At 46.8% G+C, this 16,686-nt stretch overlaps 1 protein-coding gene across 1 annotated transcript in view; it reads left to right on the top strand.

Moving 5' to 3' along the window:
- The first annotated feature begins 244 nt into the window (after window positions 1–244).
- ETS1 (ETS proto-oncogene 1, transcription factor) overlaps window positions 245–16,686 on the top strand; it is a 165,106-nt gene continuing 148,664 nt past the window's right edge. The window contains exon 1 of the mRNA XM_069224505.1: window positions 245–683. Within this exon, the coding sequence (XP_069080606.1) occupies window positions 599–683 (85 nt within the window). The 5' untranslated portion in view covers window positions 245–598. The remainder of the gene's footprint in view (window positions 684–16,686) is intronic.

The raw sequence follows: 16,686 nt of genomic DNA on the forward strand, positions 1-16,686 counted from the left end.
CCTGCAGCAGGCCGGGCGAGATCTTCTCTCTCTTGAGATCATTCCTAGACAGACACCCGTCCCCCACCCTTTTGCGAGGAGGAACCCTGCTTCAGGCAGGCAGAATCATCCCCTTCGTTGAGTTTACCCGTGGAGCGATCCCCTCCCCTGAATCTCCTCCTACTCCTTGGGAAGGGGCTGGCTCTCTGCAGCCCGCCCCTGAGGCTGTCACTGGGCTGGCCAAGCCCATGCCGCTGAGCTTCTCAGACTCACACTGTGACCGGAGGAACGGAGATACGCCCTGAGAGGGAGCCAAGGAAACAGCAAGAGAGGCCAAGAGGGCAGCGGGCATCCTGGCAGAGGAGGGAACTACATCACGCCCAGGAGGGCCAGCATCACACCCGCAATATCTGTAGGGCACCTCTGTCTGGGACAGCCCTCCGGGTACCGAACTTACACTGCCACCGACGGGCTCTACCGGGACCACAGCCCATGAACAAACGCCTGGCAGCTCTTTAACGTGCCATCTACAAGCTTTACACATCATTCCAGACTTGGACAGACTGTGCAGAGGCACTTCCGCCACCCTACCCCTGTCTAAAAGACAGAGGCAGGCACTATGAAGGCAGCTGTGGACATTAAACCCACGTTAACCATCATCAAGACAGAGAGGGTTGATCTCGAGCCATGCCCATGCTCCCCCGGTAAGTAATTTGGACTCGATCACTTCAACGGTATCATGCCAGTGGCAGGATCTGAGAGGGCAATCCCAGGGTCTGTGGTCAATGGCAGGGTCCGATTGGCATTGTTCAGCTCGGAGTCCAGCAGCTGGCTTTGAGTGCATTGCTAGGCTCAAGGTTCAGCTGCAGGGTCTGATCTGGACTATAAGGCTCTGTTAATGGCAGGCTCTAAATGGCACCTCCATGTGTGTGCAAGGTGTGATTGGCACAGTAAGATGATGAGGCGGGTGATAGTCCCCGATTGCCACTGTCGACCTTTAAGGTCAGAATCAAGATGTGACGGGCAGCGTCTGGCTCTGTGGTCAGTGGCATGGTGCTGGGTGATGCCAGTGTCAGGATACATGATATCTTAGACAGTGTCAGAGCTGGGGTTAGTGGTAATCGGTAATGGGCACTGTCAGGCTCTGAGGCTAACAACAGCCTCCTATCGTCAGGGTGAGGCTCAGAGACTAATGGCAACCTCTGATGGGCATGGTTAGGCTCCGAGGCCAGTAACAACTTCTGATCGGCAGGGTCAGAGTAGTCTCGTACTCTGGGCGCAGCCAGGCTCCGTGGTTACTGCCTGCCTCTGATGGTCATTGCCAGGTTCTGAGACAATTGGCGTGTTTTACTGACATACTCCGGCTCTGAAGACCGGCTCTAATTGTCATTTTCAGCATATGAGCCAGAAGCATGTTTTTCTGGTCACTGATGGTCAGTGGGGAGATCTGCACTTCACTTTAAAGCAAGACGAGGTGGGATGGGCGCTGTCAGGCTCAGAGGACAGTGAGAGATACTGGTGACAACTTCCTGGTTTTCAGGTCGATGACTGGCCCCGTTGATCAGTTTTTAGGTTCTGTTGCCAGTGGTAGGACTTTTAATATGTTTCCATCTGTGTGGTCAGTAGCAGTCTGTTTGTGCCCAGGCTGCCCAACTACTTTCCAGCTCTTTTGGGTACTTTCAGGTTCTGATGCGTGCAGGAGGCTCTGCAGTTGCCTTTAGGCTCCAATCGTCCATTTCAAGCTTCTAGTATCTGGTCATTTGACACTCTGTGCTGCTCTTGTTCTGGTAGCCCGGCTCCAGCGATCGGTTGCAGCATCTGGGGCCAGTAAAAACAGCATTCACTTCTAGGTTCTTAAATCCGAACCCTTTGAGGCTGCGAAGTTAGTTTCATACTCTAACCAGAGGCGGGCTCTGCTGCTCGTTTTCTAGGCTACCAAGAGCCGTTAGTCATTTGCAGGTCATGGTAAATTCCTGACCCACTGGTCATTTTTCATTTTAAGTTTCACAGGCTCCCGCTGCTGATCGGACGCTAGCCGAGGGAGGGGTGGAGCTGGGAGCCGTTAGGGGATTTCATCACCCCCCCCCTCCTCCTGCCGTCCTTTTATTTTCCCTCTTCCTTGCATTTTTTACTCTTGCCTCATATTTTTGCAGCTGCAGGTTGTGCGGAGCTGGCTCTTGTGGTTTAGGGAGAGAGAGGTCTGGTGGGGCCCGAAGAGTTCACAAACACCGGGCTCTCTGATGTGGGAGTGCAGAATCGCATCACGCAGCAACTAGACTCGGTTCCACTTAGTTTGCAAAAGAAAGCGCAAGTCCTCCTGAGAAAAGAGATGACAATTATTGTTTTCTTTCTTTATTTTTCTTCTTTTATTATTTCTTGCTCTAGCAGTTCTTTTCTGACTTGTAATTTGCTTCAGTATATGGATTTCTACTGTTTTGGGTTCAGATATTTCTTGAGCTTGCATTTTTGTTCATTTTCTGAGAAATACACTTGCATTTTAAAGTAGTTTTCTCCAAACAAAAGACAACGTGATAATTGGGAGAACTGGCCTTAGGCAACTGCGTTAGTTTAGGGTGGGCCCTGGCAGTGCGTGTCAAGTTTCAGGATATGTTTTTAATTTCTTTGTCCTCAGATAGGATTTTTAATTGTGTGATATCCTCCTTTATGGAGTTGTGCTTGTGTGTTTTTTTCTTCTTTTACCCAGTATGGTCGTACAAGTATGTGACACCCTCCAAAATATGTATTTAGAGGTTTATGATGTGCTTTTGCAAATTTGTGATCTCCTCTCAACTGTTTCTTCAGGTGTGTGATGTTCTTTTAGGTCCTTCTTGGCGTTGATGTCCACTTCAGTTCCGAGTCAGATGCAACATCTCATTTGAGATGGCACTTCAGGATTGTGATGTTATCTGAAGTATTTCTTTGGATGTGTAGCCTGCGAGATTCATAGTTAGGTCTGCAAGTTCCTCAGAGATGCCTCCTCAAGTATGCTGATGTGTTGCTTAGAGGCCTCGGACGGATGTGAATGTATTTTGTTTGTCATTATGCTTGTGGATGCCTCTAAGAGTGTTTGTTACATGTGCTGTCAATAAGAATGCTCATCAGTTGTGATATCGGCGGTTATTGTTCAGCCTTTCAGTGTTTTAAGGTGATTGTGATGGTGTTTTCTGAACTGGTACCTCAGGTTTATTTTATCTGAGTGGGACTAAGGGGATCTTGCAGTAGTATATGACTCATCTTTGAGATGGCCGATTTATAGGTTTGTGGCCATATCTAAGTATATAGTCCGGATGTGTCATAAATTCTGACTTGATTATTCAGGTGCATTATTCGGGTGCTTCTTTGGATGTATGCATAGTCTGGGGTGATTCTGAGGTGATTCCTCTGGTGTTTTATCACTGAAAAAGTATTTCCAGGAGTGTGATATGATATTTAATCTACTACGTCTCTAAATCAGTGATGTTCCCACATTTGGCTCGGTGTGTGTTAATCGTACTCTGAGGTGATCCTTTTGTCACTTTCATTTTTAGGTTAGTCTTAACTGTCTGATTTGCTTCTTCAAGAGCCCTGTGGACCTCAGGTGCTTCTTCAGATGTCTTTTCCTTCACATGCATTTTTTTTTTAACTGACTAAGGATACACTCATTATACAAATAAAGTTATCTTGATCTGATCTGGAACTGACTGAGGCTTTATTGCTTTTTAAAACTTTCAGATTCCTCTAAGATGCTTCTTTGGATGCTTGATTCCACAAAGGCGGTTCTCTAGCTGTGTTGCTGTCTTAAGGGCGTTTTCAGCTGTTTGTTGTTTGTTCAGGTTTCCGAATTTTCTGAGATTGTTATTCAATAAATCAATCAATCAATCAGGGAATTTTTAGAGCGCACCACTCACCCTTGAGGGTCTCAAGGCCCTGAGGGGGGACTGCCACTGCTCGAACAGCCATGTCTTGAGATGCCTCCTGAAGGTAAGGAGGTCCTGGGTCTGATGCAGGTGGGTGGGAAGAGTGTTTCACATCTTGGAGGCGAGGTGCGAGAATGAACTGCCACCGGTGGTTGTTCTGCAGATGCGTGGGACGGTGGTGAGGGCAAGGTCGGCGGAGCAAAGCTGTTGAGTCGGGGTGTAGAAAGAGATCTGTCTATTGAGGTATTCTGGTCCGGTGTAGTGCAGTGCCTTGTGAGCGTGGGTGAGGATTTCAAACGTGATTCTCTTGTTGACTGGGAGCCAATGCAGGTCTCTCAGGTGGGCTGTGATATGGCAGTGGCGGGAGGTGTCCAGGACGAGGTGTGGGGAGGCATTCTGGATGTGTTGTAGTCTTTTCTGGAGTTTGGCTGTGGTTCCTGGGTAGAGGGCATTGCCGTAGTCCAGCTTGCTGTTTACGAGGCTTAGGTAACTGTTCTTCTGGTTTCAGTGAGGATCCATTTGTAGATCTTCCGAAGCATGCAGAGGATGTTGAAGCAGGAGGAGGAGATGGCGTTGACTTGCTGGGTTATAGATAGTGAAGAGTCCAGGATGAATCCCAGGGTGCATGCGTAGTTGATGGGTGTCGTGTAGTTCCCAGTGTGGCAGGCCACCAGGAGTCGTACCATGCAGAGGGGGTGGAGCCGAAGATGAGGACCTCAATCTTGTCGGAATTCATTTTCAGGCAGTTGTTCTTAATCCATTTGGTGATGGCCGTCGTTCCTTTGTGGAAGTTGGTCTTGGTGGTGTCCTTGGTGAGGGAGAAGATCAGCTGGGTGTCATCGGCGTATGAGATGATGTTGAGGTTTTGAGGCCTGGGGATGTAAGCGAGCGGAGCCATGTAAATGCTGAAGAGGGACGTACTGAGGGACAAAACCTGGGGTACGCTGCAGATGGTTTTGGTGGCTTCAGAGCGTAATGGAGGGAGGTGGACTCTATGAGTTCTGCAGGTGAGAAAGGAGGTGATCCATTTTGGGGCTCTGTCGTGGATTCCTGTGGCGCTGAGGCGTGTGAATAGGGTGTGGTGGCAAACAGTGTTGAATGCGGCTGGGAGGTTTAGGAGGATGAGGGCCGCTGTTTCACTGTTATCCAGTATGGTTCTGATGTCGTCGGTGGCGACGATGAGGGCAGTTTCGGTGCTTTGGTTGCTGCGGAATCCGGATTGGGATGGGTCCAGGGTGTTGTTCTCCTCGAGGAAATGGGTCAGTTGTTTGTTGACAATTTTCTCCATGACTTTTGCCGAGAAGGGGAGCAGGGAGATGGGCTAAAAGTTCTTGAGGTCCTTTGGGTGAGTAGTGAAGCTGTCATGGATGTCTGCGATCTTGCGGTGGAAGAAGGTGGCTAGGGAGTCGCAGAGGTCTTGTGATGGCGGAATGTCATTGACATTAGAGCCGGGGTTGGAGAGCTCCTTCACGATGTTGAAGAGCTCCTTGTGGCTGTGTGCGTTGTTGTCGATGTGTTCTTTGAAAGCGGTTCTCTTGGCGGTTCGGATGAGTTGGTGGTGCCTACGAATGGCGATCTTGAAGGCTGTGTGGTTGTCCAGTGTTTGATCTTGGCGCCACTTCTTTTTGAGTCTTTGGCATGTTTGCTTAGATCCTTGGAGGTTGGCGGTGGACCAGAAGGCCTTTCTGTCGATGCGTCTGTTGGCAGAGGCAAGAGTGTTGGCACAGTTGTCACAGTTGTCAATCCATTGCCTGAGGTTGGGGGCTGCTGTGTCAGTGGTGTTGATGGGTGGTTTCTGGGAGAGGGTAGTGATCAGTTGGTCTTCGGTGACCTTGTTCCGTCTGCAGTGGGGAATCCGTTGTGGGTGATGGTGTGTTGTGGGTTTCTCGAAGGAGAAGTGGATGCAGCTGTGGTCGGTCCAGTGGAGTTCGGTGGTGTGGCTGAAGTAGACGTGCATCCTGGCAGAGAAAATGGGGCGAGTGTGTGGGTGTTCTGAAGATTGTTTGAAGCTGAGGTAGGAGAGGTTGACGAGCAGGGTGGTAGAGTTGTTATTGTTGGTGTTCTCGAGGTGGAAGTTCAAGTCCCCAAGGAGTATGTAGTCTTTGGGTGCAAGAGCATGCTTGCTGATGACGCTGATGATGGGGGTCGCTAAACTGTTGTCAGGGGCTGGGGGGTCTGTAGACGAGGGGCCCTCTGAGGGTGGTGTTTGGGTCAGTGTGGATCTGGAAGTGCAGGTGTTTGGCGGTGCTGGTCGTGATCCTGAGGGTGTTTTTGTGGATGATGGCAATGCCTCCTCCTGGTTTGTTGGAGCAGTCCCTACGAGTGATCTTGTAGCCCTCTGGGATGGCTATGGCAATGTCGGGTGCTGAGGAGGGGTTCATCCAGGTCTTGGTCAGGAAGGCGACATCTGGGGAAGCTGAGTCGAGTCAACGGCGTGTTTGTGGACAGAGCGGGTGTTGAGTAGGATGCATCTGAGATGGTTGCGTCCTGCCTTGGTGGGTGGGTCGTTGGCGTGGGGGCTGGTGGAGGTGCAGTTCCGGCAGGAGAAGGGTCCGCAGATGAGCTGTGTGGTGGCTTGATGGCAGGTGGGTGAGCGGCCGGTGTTGAGGGCGCGGAGGGTGGTGACGTAACGAAGATGGGTGTAGCGGCGGTGGGGGGTCGGGAGCCAGAGGTTCCGGCGCGGTCCAGGCGCGGACAGGCACAGACGGGCTTGCCTTTAATCAGTTCTTTGATTCAGTTGAGGTGATTTTATTGAAGTGTGGTTGCTCTGAGATGGCTATCAGATGTTTTGATGTACTCCCTAGATGTCTCACCAACGAAGGAAAGTTTTGAAGAATAGTTGGTTATATGCACTGTTTTAAATGCAAACGAGCAAGACACCTTATGAAAAATGCCAGAAGTGACTCGTGGGAACTCTGTGAGGACTAATTCATAGGCTCAGCCATGCAATACTAGCATTTAAACATATGCGAAAAAAACGTTGGCATGTTCGAGGCGCACTAAAGGGCAATACCAGTCAAGAACAAAGAACTGTTCTTGTGGTCTCCAAAGAGTTAACAATTCACGTATCTATCTCCTTTCCGCTGCCTCTTGTTAATGACCTCACTATTGTGGCTCATTTACATAATACTGTTACATTTGTTTTCTTAATGGACCAATGATGGGACATTTCCTGTGAGTATAGGGATGTGCTTGCAAAACTGGAAGTTTAAATTAGATTAATTCTGATTTTCCAAGTGAACAGCCAAGGAAAAGTGTAAAACATCGTAGTATGCATTAATTACAAATAATCATCCAGGCTAAAACAGACATCTGTCCTTTGGTTTAATTTCTTGTTTATTTTTTCTTTACCAGCAGATGATTTTAAAATGTTTAATTTTATTTTACTCCATTTTAGATCCTCTGTTTTGGTTGTGAAAATTAAAATAACATGCAGGTCCCCAAGGTCCCTCTGACTGCACTGTTGACATGGATGGACCGTTTCACAAGCAAGCATTGGCAAAGCCAATAACTCTTGCCTATGCGAGAGCTATTGGCTTTGTCAATGGGTTTTAGCCATGTTGATCATCAGCACAGCTGCTGTGCAGTGTATTTTAAAAGAAGAGAGGGGGAACAGGGGAAACAACAACACAGGAGCGGGGAGGAAGCTGGGGCAAGCATTGACCCAAATCGGGACTGCGAGAAGAGGGGAGGTGACTTGCAAGCCCATACACTCTTCTGCAGTGTTGCTAGTGTAAAGGAGCTAAGGACCTTCGAAAAAGAGCAAGCAGTAGATTGGCACTGCATTGGACAAGGAAACAGTCCCTGGGCCATGCTTGAGGGAAGAGCAAACACATAAAGAGGAAGTGAAGCCAGCATACGCTGACTAGAAAAAAAGCAAGGAAATGAGAGTGAGTGATGATGAAGCCAACCAATGGTAAGCAATGGGTGGGCTCTAAGTGTCCCTTGTTAGTAAACAAAATATCTAACAAGAGACACCCTCATGCGTTGTCTCAGGCAAGACCAAAAAAGTAAAAAGCTAGGGATTTTCTGGCATAATCAACAGCTCACTACCACATTTTTCTGCTCAAAATCTATTGGCATATTTATGATAGCACCAAAGCTTTTAAGGCCTTTGTTGTTTCTCTAGATTATGCGGTTCAGTCCTAACCCTATGCCAATGGATTGTCCGTATGGTGACCAATGCTTAGGTTTACAGGAATTATCATTACTATTTTTTTCTGTAAACAGCTGATTCCATATAAAGACATTCCCTGAAAAAATGATACCACATACACCTGCTTGAAGTAGTAATGCATTTTGGAGTTTAGTGAGGGTAGGGGAAATACTTTCTGCAGTATGTAAACAAGTGACTTGATCACATCTAAAAATAAATACAAACCAACATTTCAACCTACCCAGATAACAACAGATTCAATTGGCTAGGTTATTTGATTAAATCACCCTCAATAAATTAAAATCCGTAAACTAAAAATAGGGGCATTTGGCAGGATGAAGCAATTTTTATAACTACTTTAAAAAATGGCTAACAATTCTGGAATATACAATGCCCAGATCAGCCAAACTCGTACATTTAATTGGTAGACAAGACTCGCAGACATTTCATTCATGTATCTGTCTCTTGCTTGCATACACATGATGGATCCTTTGTTGGACATACTCTAAATTAGAAGCATTTCAAAGCCTCAAATTGGAGATTCTTCGCTCCTTTGCCAGTTGTACTAAAAAATGTTCTTATTTTTCAAATACATCTTATGCTCTCCACAGAAAATACTCTTCATTTTTGTACAAAATTCGATTCAAATCTGAAAACTGTTCAGCATGCCTCTAACAGAGTTTCTTGGAATGCAAGCAGTGATTTGCCATCTTTCTGTTCCTCCTCCTTTCTTTCTGTTGTGGCGTTCTCTGGATCAGAATTTGATGATGAAAAATAAGCCCTGGTGCCCAAAAAATAAGTTCTGGGGCCCACCCCATGCTAGCACCAGTAGATAAAAAGCACTCGCTGCAATGGTTTTATATCTTGGAAGACTGTCGAGATCAAGTGATGGGGTACTTGGCCGTGTGACAGGATAGAGTCTGTGTCACTTCTTAGTTTATCTAGGGTTACTAAAGAGGGTTTTTGATGACATGACAAAGTACTTTAGTTTAGGGCCTTAGTGTGTTCGTAGTCTGTTGAATTAAAGTGATTTAGTTGAGATGTAGGTGTAGGGATCGGAGTTATATCACTGTGTCACCAAACTCTGTAGTTTATGCTGTTCCTGTCTTAAAATGTAACTCAATCTCTAGAGATTGGAGATTACATTATTGTTGAGAACAACCGCAAAGCAGGGTTGTTCTTTGCGGTCAGGTATTGCCTAGAATTAGGGAGTGTGTGGTTAACTCACAGGCTCTGTAATGCAAAAACAATGCAGCTTCAGAAATGCTTTATCTTTTAGGATCGAGAATAAATGACAGACCGCTGAGTGGTGCTTCCTTTGTTATGATAGCCTAGTGATCCGGTATGTGGCTGGGTAAAAGACCACTGCAATGTAAGGTATGCATCTTAGTAGGTTGGCAAGCTCAAGTGATGAAATAAAAGGCAGTGTGATAGCACATGGGCTTTGCATCTTTGTGGTCTGCACATGGATGTGTTTGGGGATAAATCAGTGACGGTGAGGTTTTTGTGCTTTCAGCACTTTTGATGTACAGGGATGGGGGATATCTCCTCTGAGAAAATTGGTTGTAAAAGTATGTTTTGTGCCTTCACAGTAGTGTGGTGGGGTCTTTGTGCCCTTCGCTTGTTGGAAACCTCCTTTGGTGGATTATGAAGTCATATCTTGTGCCTTTGTGGTTTGCGCATGGCTAAGGTTAGGGGATATATCACTAGGGGACCAGGACAGGGTGGTAGGCTCCTTGTGTTTTCCAGTTTTGTCAACCTCCAGAGATACGTCATCTCTCTCTCTAATGGACACCACTTAAGTGTAGGGAAATTGTGCCCTGAAATTTGACCAGTGCCACAGCAAAGTGGGATACTTTCCGGGGTGTAAAAGTGTCTTCTTGGACCTTGACTGTCTCTAGGGTTATGGAATAAATGGCTGACTGCCATGGATTGCTGGACTTAACCTCTTTATAGTAGACCATGGTCTTGTTATGGTGAATAAATGGCAAGGAGCCAATCTTTTTAAAGTAGGTCTACTCTGTCCATTTTAGGATGCGGTTACGTGGTTGAGTGATAAAGCCCTGAGATGTAAGACATTTGTGCCCTCCCTATCTTCATGGCATTGAATGCACTTCTAACTAGCAAAGAAGTGCTGTATTACATTCTTGCCTTTACTAGTTTCCTTCTTTGTTATCTGCTGCTTAACTTCCATCTCACAAAATCTCATTACAAGTGCCTTCTCTCCCTAACATCACTGTACAATTTTTCCAGGACGCAGACTCCAGTGCATCTAAAAATAATGTTAAAAAGTCACTTTGACGGGCTGTTCTAAATTAGGTACATTTCCATGAGGCTAAAGGTCGTGCTAGCCGAGTCAAAAACTTAGAAGAGTGAAGATTCATAGATGGATGTCAAGGCTCGAATGTGAAGGGGCAGAGTATCTCATGTTTGGGCTAAGGGGGAGGGGGCTCTAACACCATGCACTCCTTTGTCAGTATGGTCGGGTTAGACGGTCTAACTGAGCTATTTATACTTTTCAATGAGACATTGTCTTGTTATGAGTGTCGGGGATTTCCGTCGATTAACTCTGCATTGTTCCCAGACATGTCTGTCACGCTGAGGGCTGCGAAGAGTCCCGGCCATACCATCGCTACATGCTTGCATCTACTTATATGTCACAAAGATGCCTTAATATGATCCTGCCCGGTAGCTCAGTGAGTTAATACATCTGTCCAGAAATTTACGTGTAACCTTCTAATCACTGGTTTGAGACTGCTGACAAATAATCAGCCTCCCCATTTTCCAAGTTCATTAGCTTCAGGAAAAGTGAGTTTGATAACAGTAACAAATAGTAAGCACAGAACGACTTAAACAGGAGTGTGCAAGGTCAGTAGGTTTTGCCTTTTTGATTTGCCACTGCAGACCTGTTGGTTTTGCCAATGCTAAAAGAAAAACGTTTTTTTGCCGATGCTGAACTGCATCTGCAACAAAAGCACTTCTAAAATTTCTATGAACCAATCACAAATGCCACAATGTTCTGAGAAGTTACACTTTCCCACATTTTTCTTTAAAAATGTACATTTTGGAACGATTTATGTCCCGAAAGACAAAAATGTGAACTTGTAGAACAATGAGGCGTGGATAATCCACTAGGATGGAGGAGCATCACACCAACACCCGCCCCCCCCGCCCCGGCCAGCAGCAGCAGCTGCAAACCTTTTACCAAAAAATTATAATACACTATGTTTATTGTCGTTTTTTGGTAAAAGGGGCAGGGCCACAGGCTGTGACGAGCACTGAGTAGGAGTGGACAGCGCCCCCCTCACTGCGCATGTATGTGCGCAGTAGGCTCTCTCCAGCCTGGTACTGTGTTGCCAGGCTGGAGAGAGCAGGCACAGGCTCTGAATCGGCCTGGGAGCGCCCTGGCTGGGTGCTCCCAGTCAATCCTAATGCTGCTCTGAGCACCATCAGGATTGCCCGCAGGGCAGTCTAGGAGCCTGTGCCTGCAACCTGTTGCCAGAAGAGGAGCAGTGTGGTAGTGACGGCGGCGCCACAGGTTAGTTTCTTTTTTTTAATTAATTCCCCTCTCATACACCCTCATCCACGTGCACGTCGGCCTGCCCCTTTTTAGCATGTGAGCTGCTCCTGAGAACAATACCTGCATGCAATTTCTATCTTGGCTAAGTTTGACTGGAGTCAATGTTTTCTCGCAGTGTACAGAAAAACTTTGCAAAGACGAAGACAACTGTAAGTTGGCAAATTTTAAAAACTTAATGAAATGTAAAAATCAAGAGCTTCCCCAAAAAAAGGACCAAAGTGAAAAAAAAGTATGCTTACATACGGTGTTGGAACATTGGCACATAGCCAACTTCAGTGGAATTCCAAGGCTATTTTTAAGTTCTGTCTCTCGACTGCGCATATGCGCTGTCTCCAACAGAGACATGCTGTATCTACATGGTGGGCTTCAGCATTCCCCCCTTGCCTTCCCATTTTATAGCACCATCGTTGCTCCATTTTGCAGTATTCCATTCATCAAGGTAATGCATGCATCCTGCCTTTTCGGCTGCCTAGCACTACCTGAGAGCACCGGCCAGCTCCTGTTTACTTACGCAGCGGCCATTTTTTAGCCATTGTTTTGGGACTACTTTTTTTATTTTGGCTTCAATGGGAGACCGGTTCGGCCACCCATTAGGAATGCTATTGTTCCTGTTGTTCGTTTATTTGGGTTTCAGTGAGTGACTGGCCCCGTCACACATTAGAAGCGATATAGTTCCTGTTGCTTGGTTTGTTTCATACAGCTGCTTTCTTTTCCATTTAGCCTTGGATGTTTAACATTGCTGTTTGTTTTTTATGAACTGCACCAAAGAGTCTGTGAGATTGGAAACATGTTAAAGCGACAGCGTTTGCTAAAGGAAAGTTCTGCACTATCGTTCCTGTCGCTCGTTTTTTTTCACATGGCTGCTTTCTTTTCTGTGCAGGTTTGGATGTTTAACATTGCAGTTTGTATTTTATGAGCTGCGCCAATGAGTCTGCCCTCTGTGCCTAGCTGCCTGTTTTCTTCTCTTTTCTTGCCTTCTGTTTGTGCCTTTCTGCTCATTTCTTTTCCTCTGCTTCTGCCTTTCTGCTTGTTTCTTGCCCTCTGTTTCTGCCCTTCTGCTCGTTTCTTGCCCCCTGTTTGTGCCTCTCTGCCCATTTATTGCCATCGGTTTGTGCCTCTGCTCATTTCTTGTCCTCTGTGCCTCTCTGACCATTTAATACCTGTTTCTAGCGCTCTGTGCCTCTCTGTCTATTTCTTGCCATTTGTTTGTGCCTCTATGCCCGTTTTATGCTAATTTTTTGCTCTCTTTTTCTGCCTTTCTGCTCGTTTCTTGACCTCTGTGTCCCTCTCTGCCCACTTTCTGCTGTGTTCCAGCCCTCTGTTTGTTTTTTTCTGCTAATCTACTGCTCTCTGTCTGTGCCTTTCTGCTTGTTTCTTGCCCTCTGTTTCTGCCTTTCTGCTTGTTTCTTGCCCTCTGTTTGTTCCTTCCTGCTCATTTCTTGTCCTCTGTTTGTGCCTGTGTCCTTTTTCTGCTTGTTTCTTGCCCTCTGTTTCTGCCTTTCTGCTTGTTTCTTGCCCTTTGTTTGTGCCTCTGTGCCTATTTATTCCCCTCCGTTTCTGCCTTTCTGCCCATTTTTGCTTTCCGTTTGTGCCTCTCTGCCCGTTTTCTGCTCGTTTTTTGTTCTTTGTGCCTCTCTGCCTGTTTCTTGCCCTCTGTTTGTGCCTCTCTGCACATTTTCTGCTTGTTTCTTGCCCTCTGTTTGTGCCACTCTGCCTGTTTCTTGCCATCTGTTTATGTCGCTCTGTTTGTTTTCTTGCCCTCTGTTCGTGACTCTCTGACCACTTTCTGCTTGTTTTTTGCCCTCTGTTTCTGCTTTTCTGACTGTTTTCTGCTCATTTCTTACCCTCTGTTTATGGGCCACCAGCTTCCTACATTCCCATTCACCACTCCCACGCCCTCCCGTTTACCACCTCCACCCCATTGCCAAGGCAATAGGTCACTAATTGGCAAGACCTATTGGCTTTGCCAATGCTTGTTCTATTCCAGTGCTGAAAGGGTAAGGGGCACATCAGCGATTCCAGGGGTAGCAAGACAGTAATGTGACGATCTGTAGCTTTGCCCCATATTTGACCTCTCCCACTGCCCTGAATGATCCCCCAAACGACCCTGCGGAGCAAGTGGCAACGAATAGTTGCTGAGGGAGACTGTGAAATTCAAAAAGCTGACACTGTTGACCACTGCCCTTGACTGGTCTGATCTGGCCCACACCTATCTCCGTGGCCTGTGAACGAGCCCCTTGGCCACCTGACCATTTTCTCAAGTGAGCCATAAGCCACCCCTTCCCTCTGTTTACAAGATTCCAAATTAACTCCTCTCTCTTATCAAAGTATTGCATCTTCTAGACTAATCCACGAGTACTTGGAGATGAATCTGTATGTCTTGGCAACTAGTCAGATCTTCTTCCTAAAAGGAGTGTTCTTTGGCCATCCCAAAGCCAACCTTATCTTCTGAAAATCCTTCATACTCAATTTTGGCTTCAGTCTTCATCTCTCGAGGAAGGGAGTCCATCCCAGTTCCAGAACAGCTGGATTCATGACACATTTTGAGGATAATCCCCGACTATGTAACTGAATTCTTTAAAGAGTTATTGAATGTTCATTTTCCTAATGTAGTGTCCTCAAAATCAGGCATGAAGCCAGCATTCCAGGACCCACACTGGATACCCCTGTTCTAGGACGTTTCCATGCGATCTTGTGATAACTGTTTTACTCTGTCTCATAGCCTTACTTGTAGAGCATTGGGCCCACTTTGGGCTCAGAGCTGAACTATTCCTGGCCTCCAATACCAGTTAGGAATACGTCTGAAGTCCGACCTTCAACGAGTTGCCACTAATAGATCTGAGTTTCTGTTTATGGTATTGGCAGAGCTTGGCTCCCTCTTCTTTGCATTGTAACTCTCAAAGTGAATTAATTCACCTTTTTCTCCAAAATGGCTTGTCTTATGTCAGCCTCTGGTGAAATTCTCCTGCACTGGCTCATCTAGGGAGTTCTCCCTCTGGCTCCCAGTGCCTTCGCAGGAGATTTCCTTCCAGGAGAGATGCAAGAAGACTGCCATGCTTATATACAACCCAACAGTGTTGTTCTGAAGGCCATAAATATTTACAGAGTGGGACAATAACTCCTACATAGCTTACCAGGTACTTCGGAGGGTTATTGGTCCTTTCGCAGTGGTACCTAGGCGTATTATTTGGACGACTATCTCGATTTGCAGAGCACCAGGTGTAGGCAGTTCCATTTGGGTGGCTTTGGCGCTGAGGAACCTTGCCGCTATTCTTCAGGCAAGCACACTGCATCTTTCCAGAGAACCAAGTGACATATGTAAATTCTCAGCTTGGGTAGGGTGGGGGCTGAGGGGAGAGCGAACTCAACAAGGCTGAATTCGCCCAACAACCAAACACCTTCATCCTTTTAAACTGTTCAAGAAAAAAAAATGCCCGAGGCCCTCCAAATATAGCGTTTGAGAATAACCATTTATTATGTCATATTTATTTAACATGGAAAACAAGTATACACTACACTCATTAAACTAATTAATTTACATGTTCATAACTTATCTAAAACATGTTTGGCATACTCGGTGTTGACAATTTTTTACAGAAATCGAATCACCTGATCAGCAGTTCCTTGGGAATCGTGCCTGGCCCACTAGCTAACCCTCACAGCATCGGTTAATTTCATCTCAGATGTATCTGCTGACGGGGCGAACTCACCTGCCCCCTCATACCAAGAGAGCAAGGGCCAACAAGCAGGGTGAGCCTCTAACCAACCATGTAAGTGCCCACCCAAAGGAGGGATTCCCCCTGCGAGCCTTTAGGAGATGGGACTGTGCAACTGGGTGGTTGCATGGCCCTCTGCTGCAAACACCAGCCCCCCCAGATTCCCAGGGCATTGCTATCGAGAACCCGCGAACGGCTGGAGAAAGTCACTGCTGCGCCCACTCCCACCTTTACCCTGGACATTGCACTACCACTGTCCCTGCTTGGAGTAAACATTAAAGCCTAATCAGTACAGAATGTTCCTGACGTTTGATGCCTGAAGCCAGCCTGTCTACCTGTTTGCGGCCAGCAGTGAGCCTACCCCATAAAATATGACATAGCCATTTATATACGAAAAGCTCAAATGCAGAACAGTGACAAGGCAGAAACTGTACCCATCAGCAGACCACCCCCAAATACGACATCAAGTTTGGATGGGTGGGAAAAAGAGCAACACGTGTAGAGTGGGTGGGGGGGGCTGCAAGAGGCCAACAACTGCGGCACACTAAGCAGGAAAACAATGTAGGTCGACCAGAACCCGCTAGTTTGTATGCCTGGTGCTGGGAGCCACGCCTGCCCCCTCCGGCTACCCCCCTATTCCTGCCAGCCAGCGGCAGATGGTGATCGCTTTTGCGGCCTTTGTCGGGTCCATAACCCTCGTGGCAGAACCAAATTCAAAAGATTACAACAAAAGCATAGAATGTCGAGGGTTTCCTCCTCCTGGGTGCACTCACACCTTTAGTGGTAGTGCTATGGCGGCGCCCCCCTTTATTCATAATGTTCGGAATTGTCAAGGCCTTGGCCATGTTTCGAAGACGAATGTCAACATTGGCTGCTGAGGTGGAACGTTTTTTTTGCTACCACTCAGGGTTGCCATTGGCTGCCCATGTACATTAGCGAGTCCCCGCCCCAAGACCCGACATTTAGAGGACAGGGCTTAGATGGTTGCGAGTTACGGTGCATTACTACTCGGCAGATGTGTAAATGGTGCCGCGTGCAGCAAAATTAATGACGCCCTTCTGCTTCAGAGAGTCCTGTTGCCAGCGCATTAAATGGAAATATAGACGTGCAGGCAGTGCTTTAAATGGGCCGGTACTCTCCGGTACTGAGTACCGGCACTTTTTTATTTTGAGAGGGAGAGTACCGGCACATCTCAAGAAAAACGTAATACTTTTAATTAGAGAGTACCGGCACTTCTCAGAAACAAGCAGGTACTCTGGTACAGAGTACCTGCACTTCTATGTTTCCATTTAAAGCACTGCGTGCAGGTACTCTCTATTAAGAGTACCTGCTTGCTCCTGAGAAGTGTTGGTACGCATC

The sequence above is a fragment of the Pleurodeles waltl genome, chromosome 3_1 (genome assembly GCF_031143425.1).
Source record: "Pleurodeles waltl isolate 20211129_DDA chromosome 3_1, aPleWal1.hap1.20221129, whole genome shotgun sequence".
Lineage (NCBI taxonomy): Eukaryota > Metazoa > Chordata > Amphibia > Caudata > Salamandridae > Pleurodeles > Pleurodeles waltl.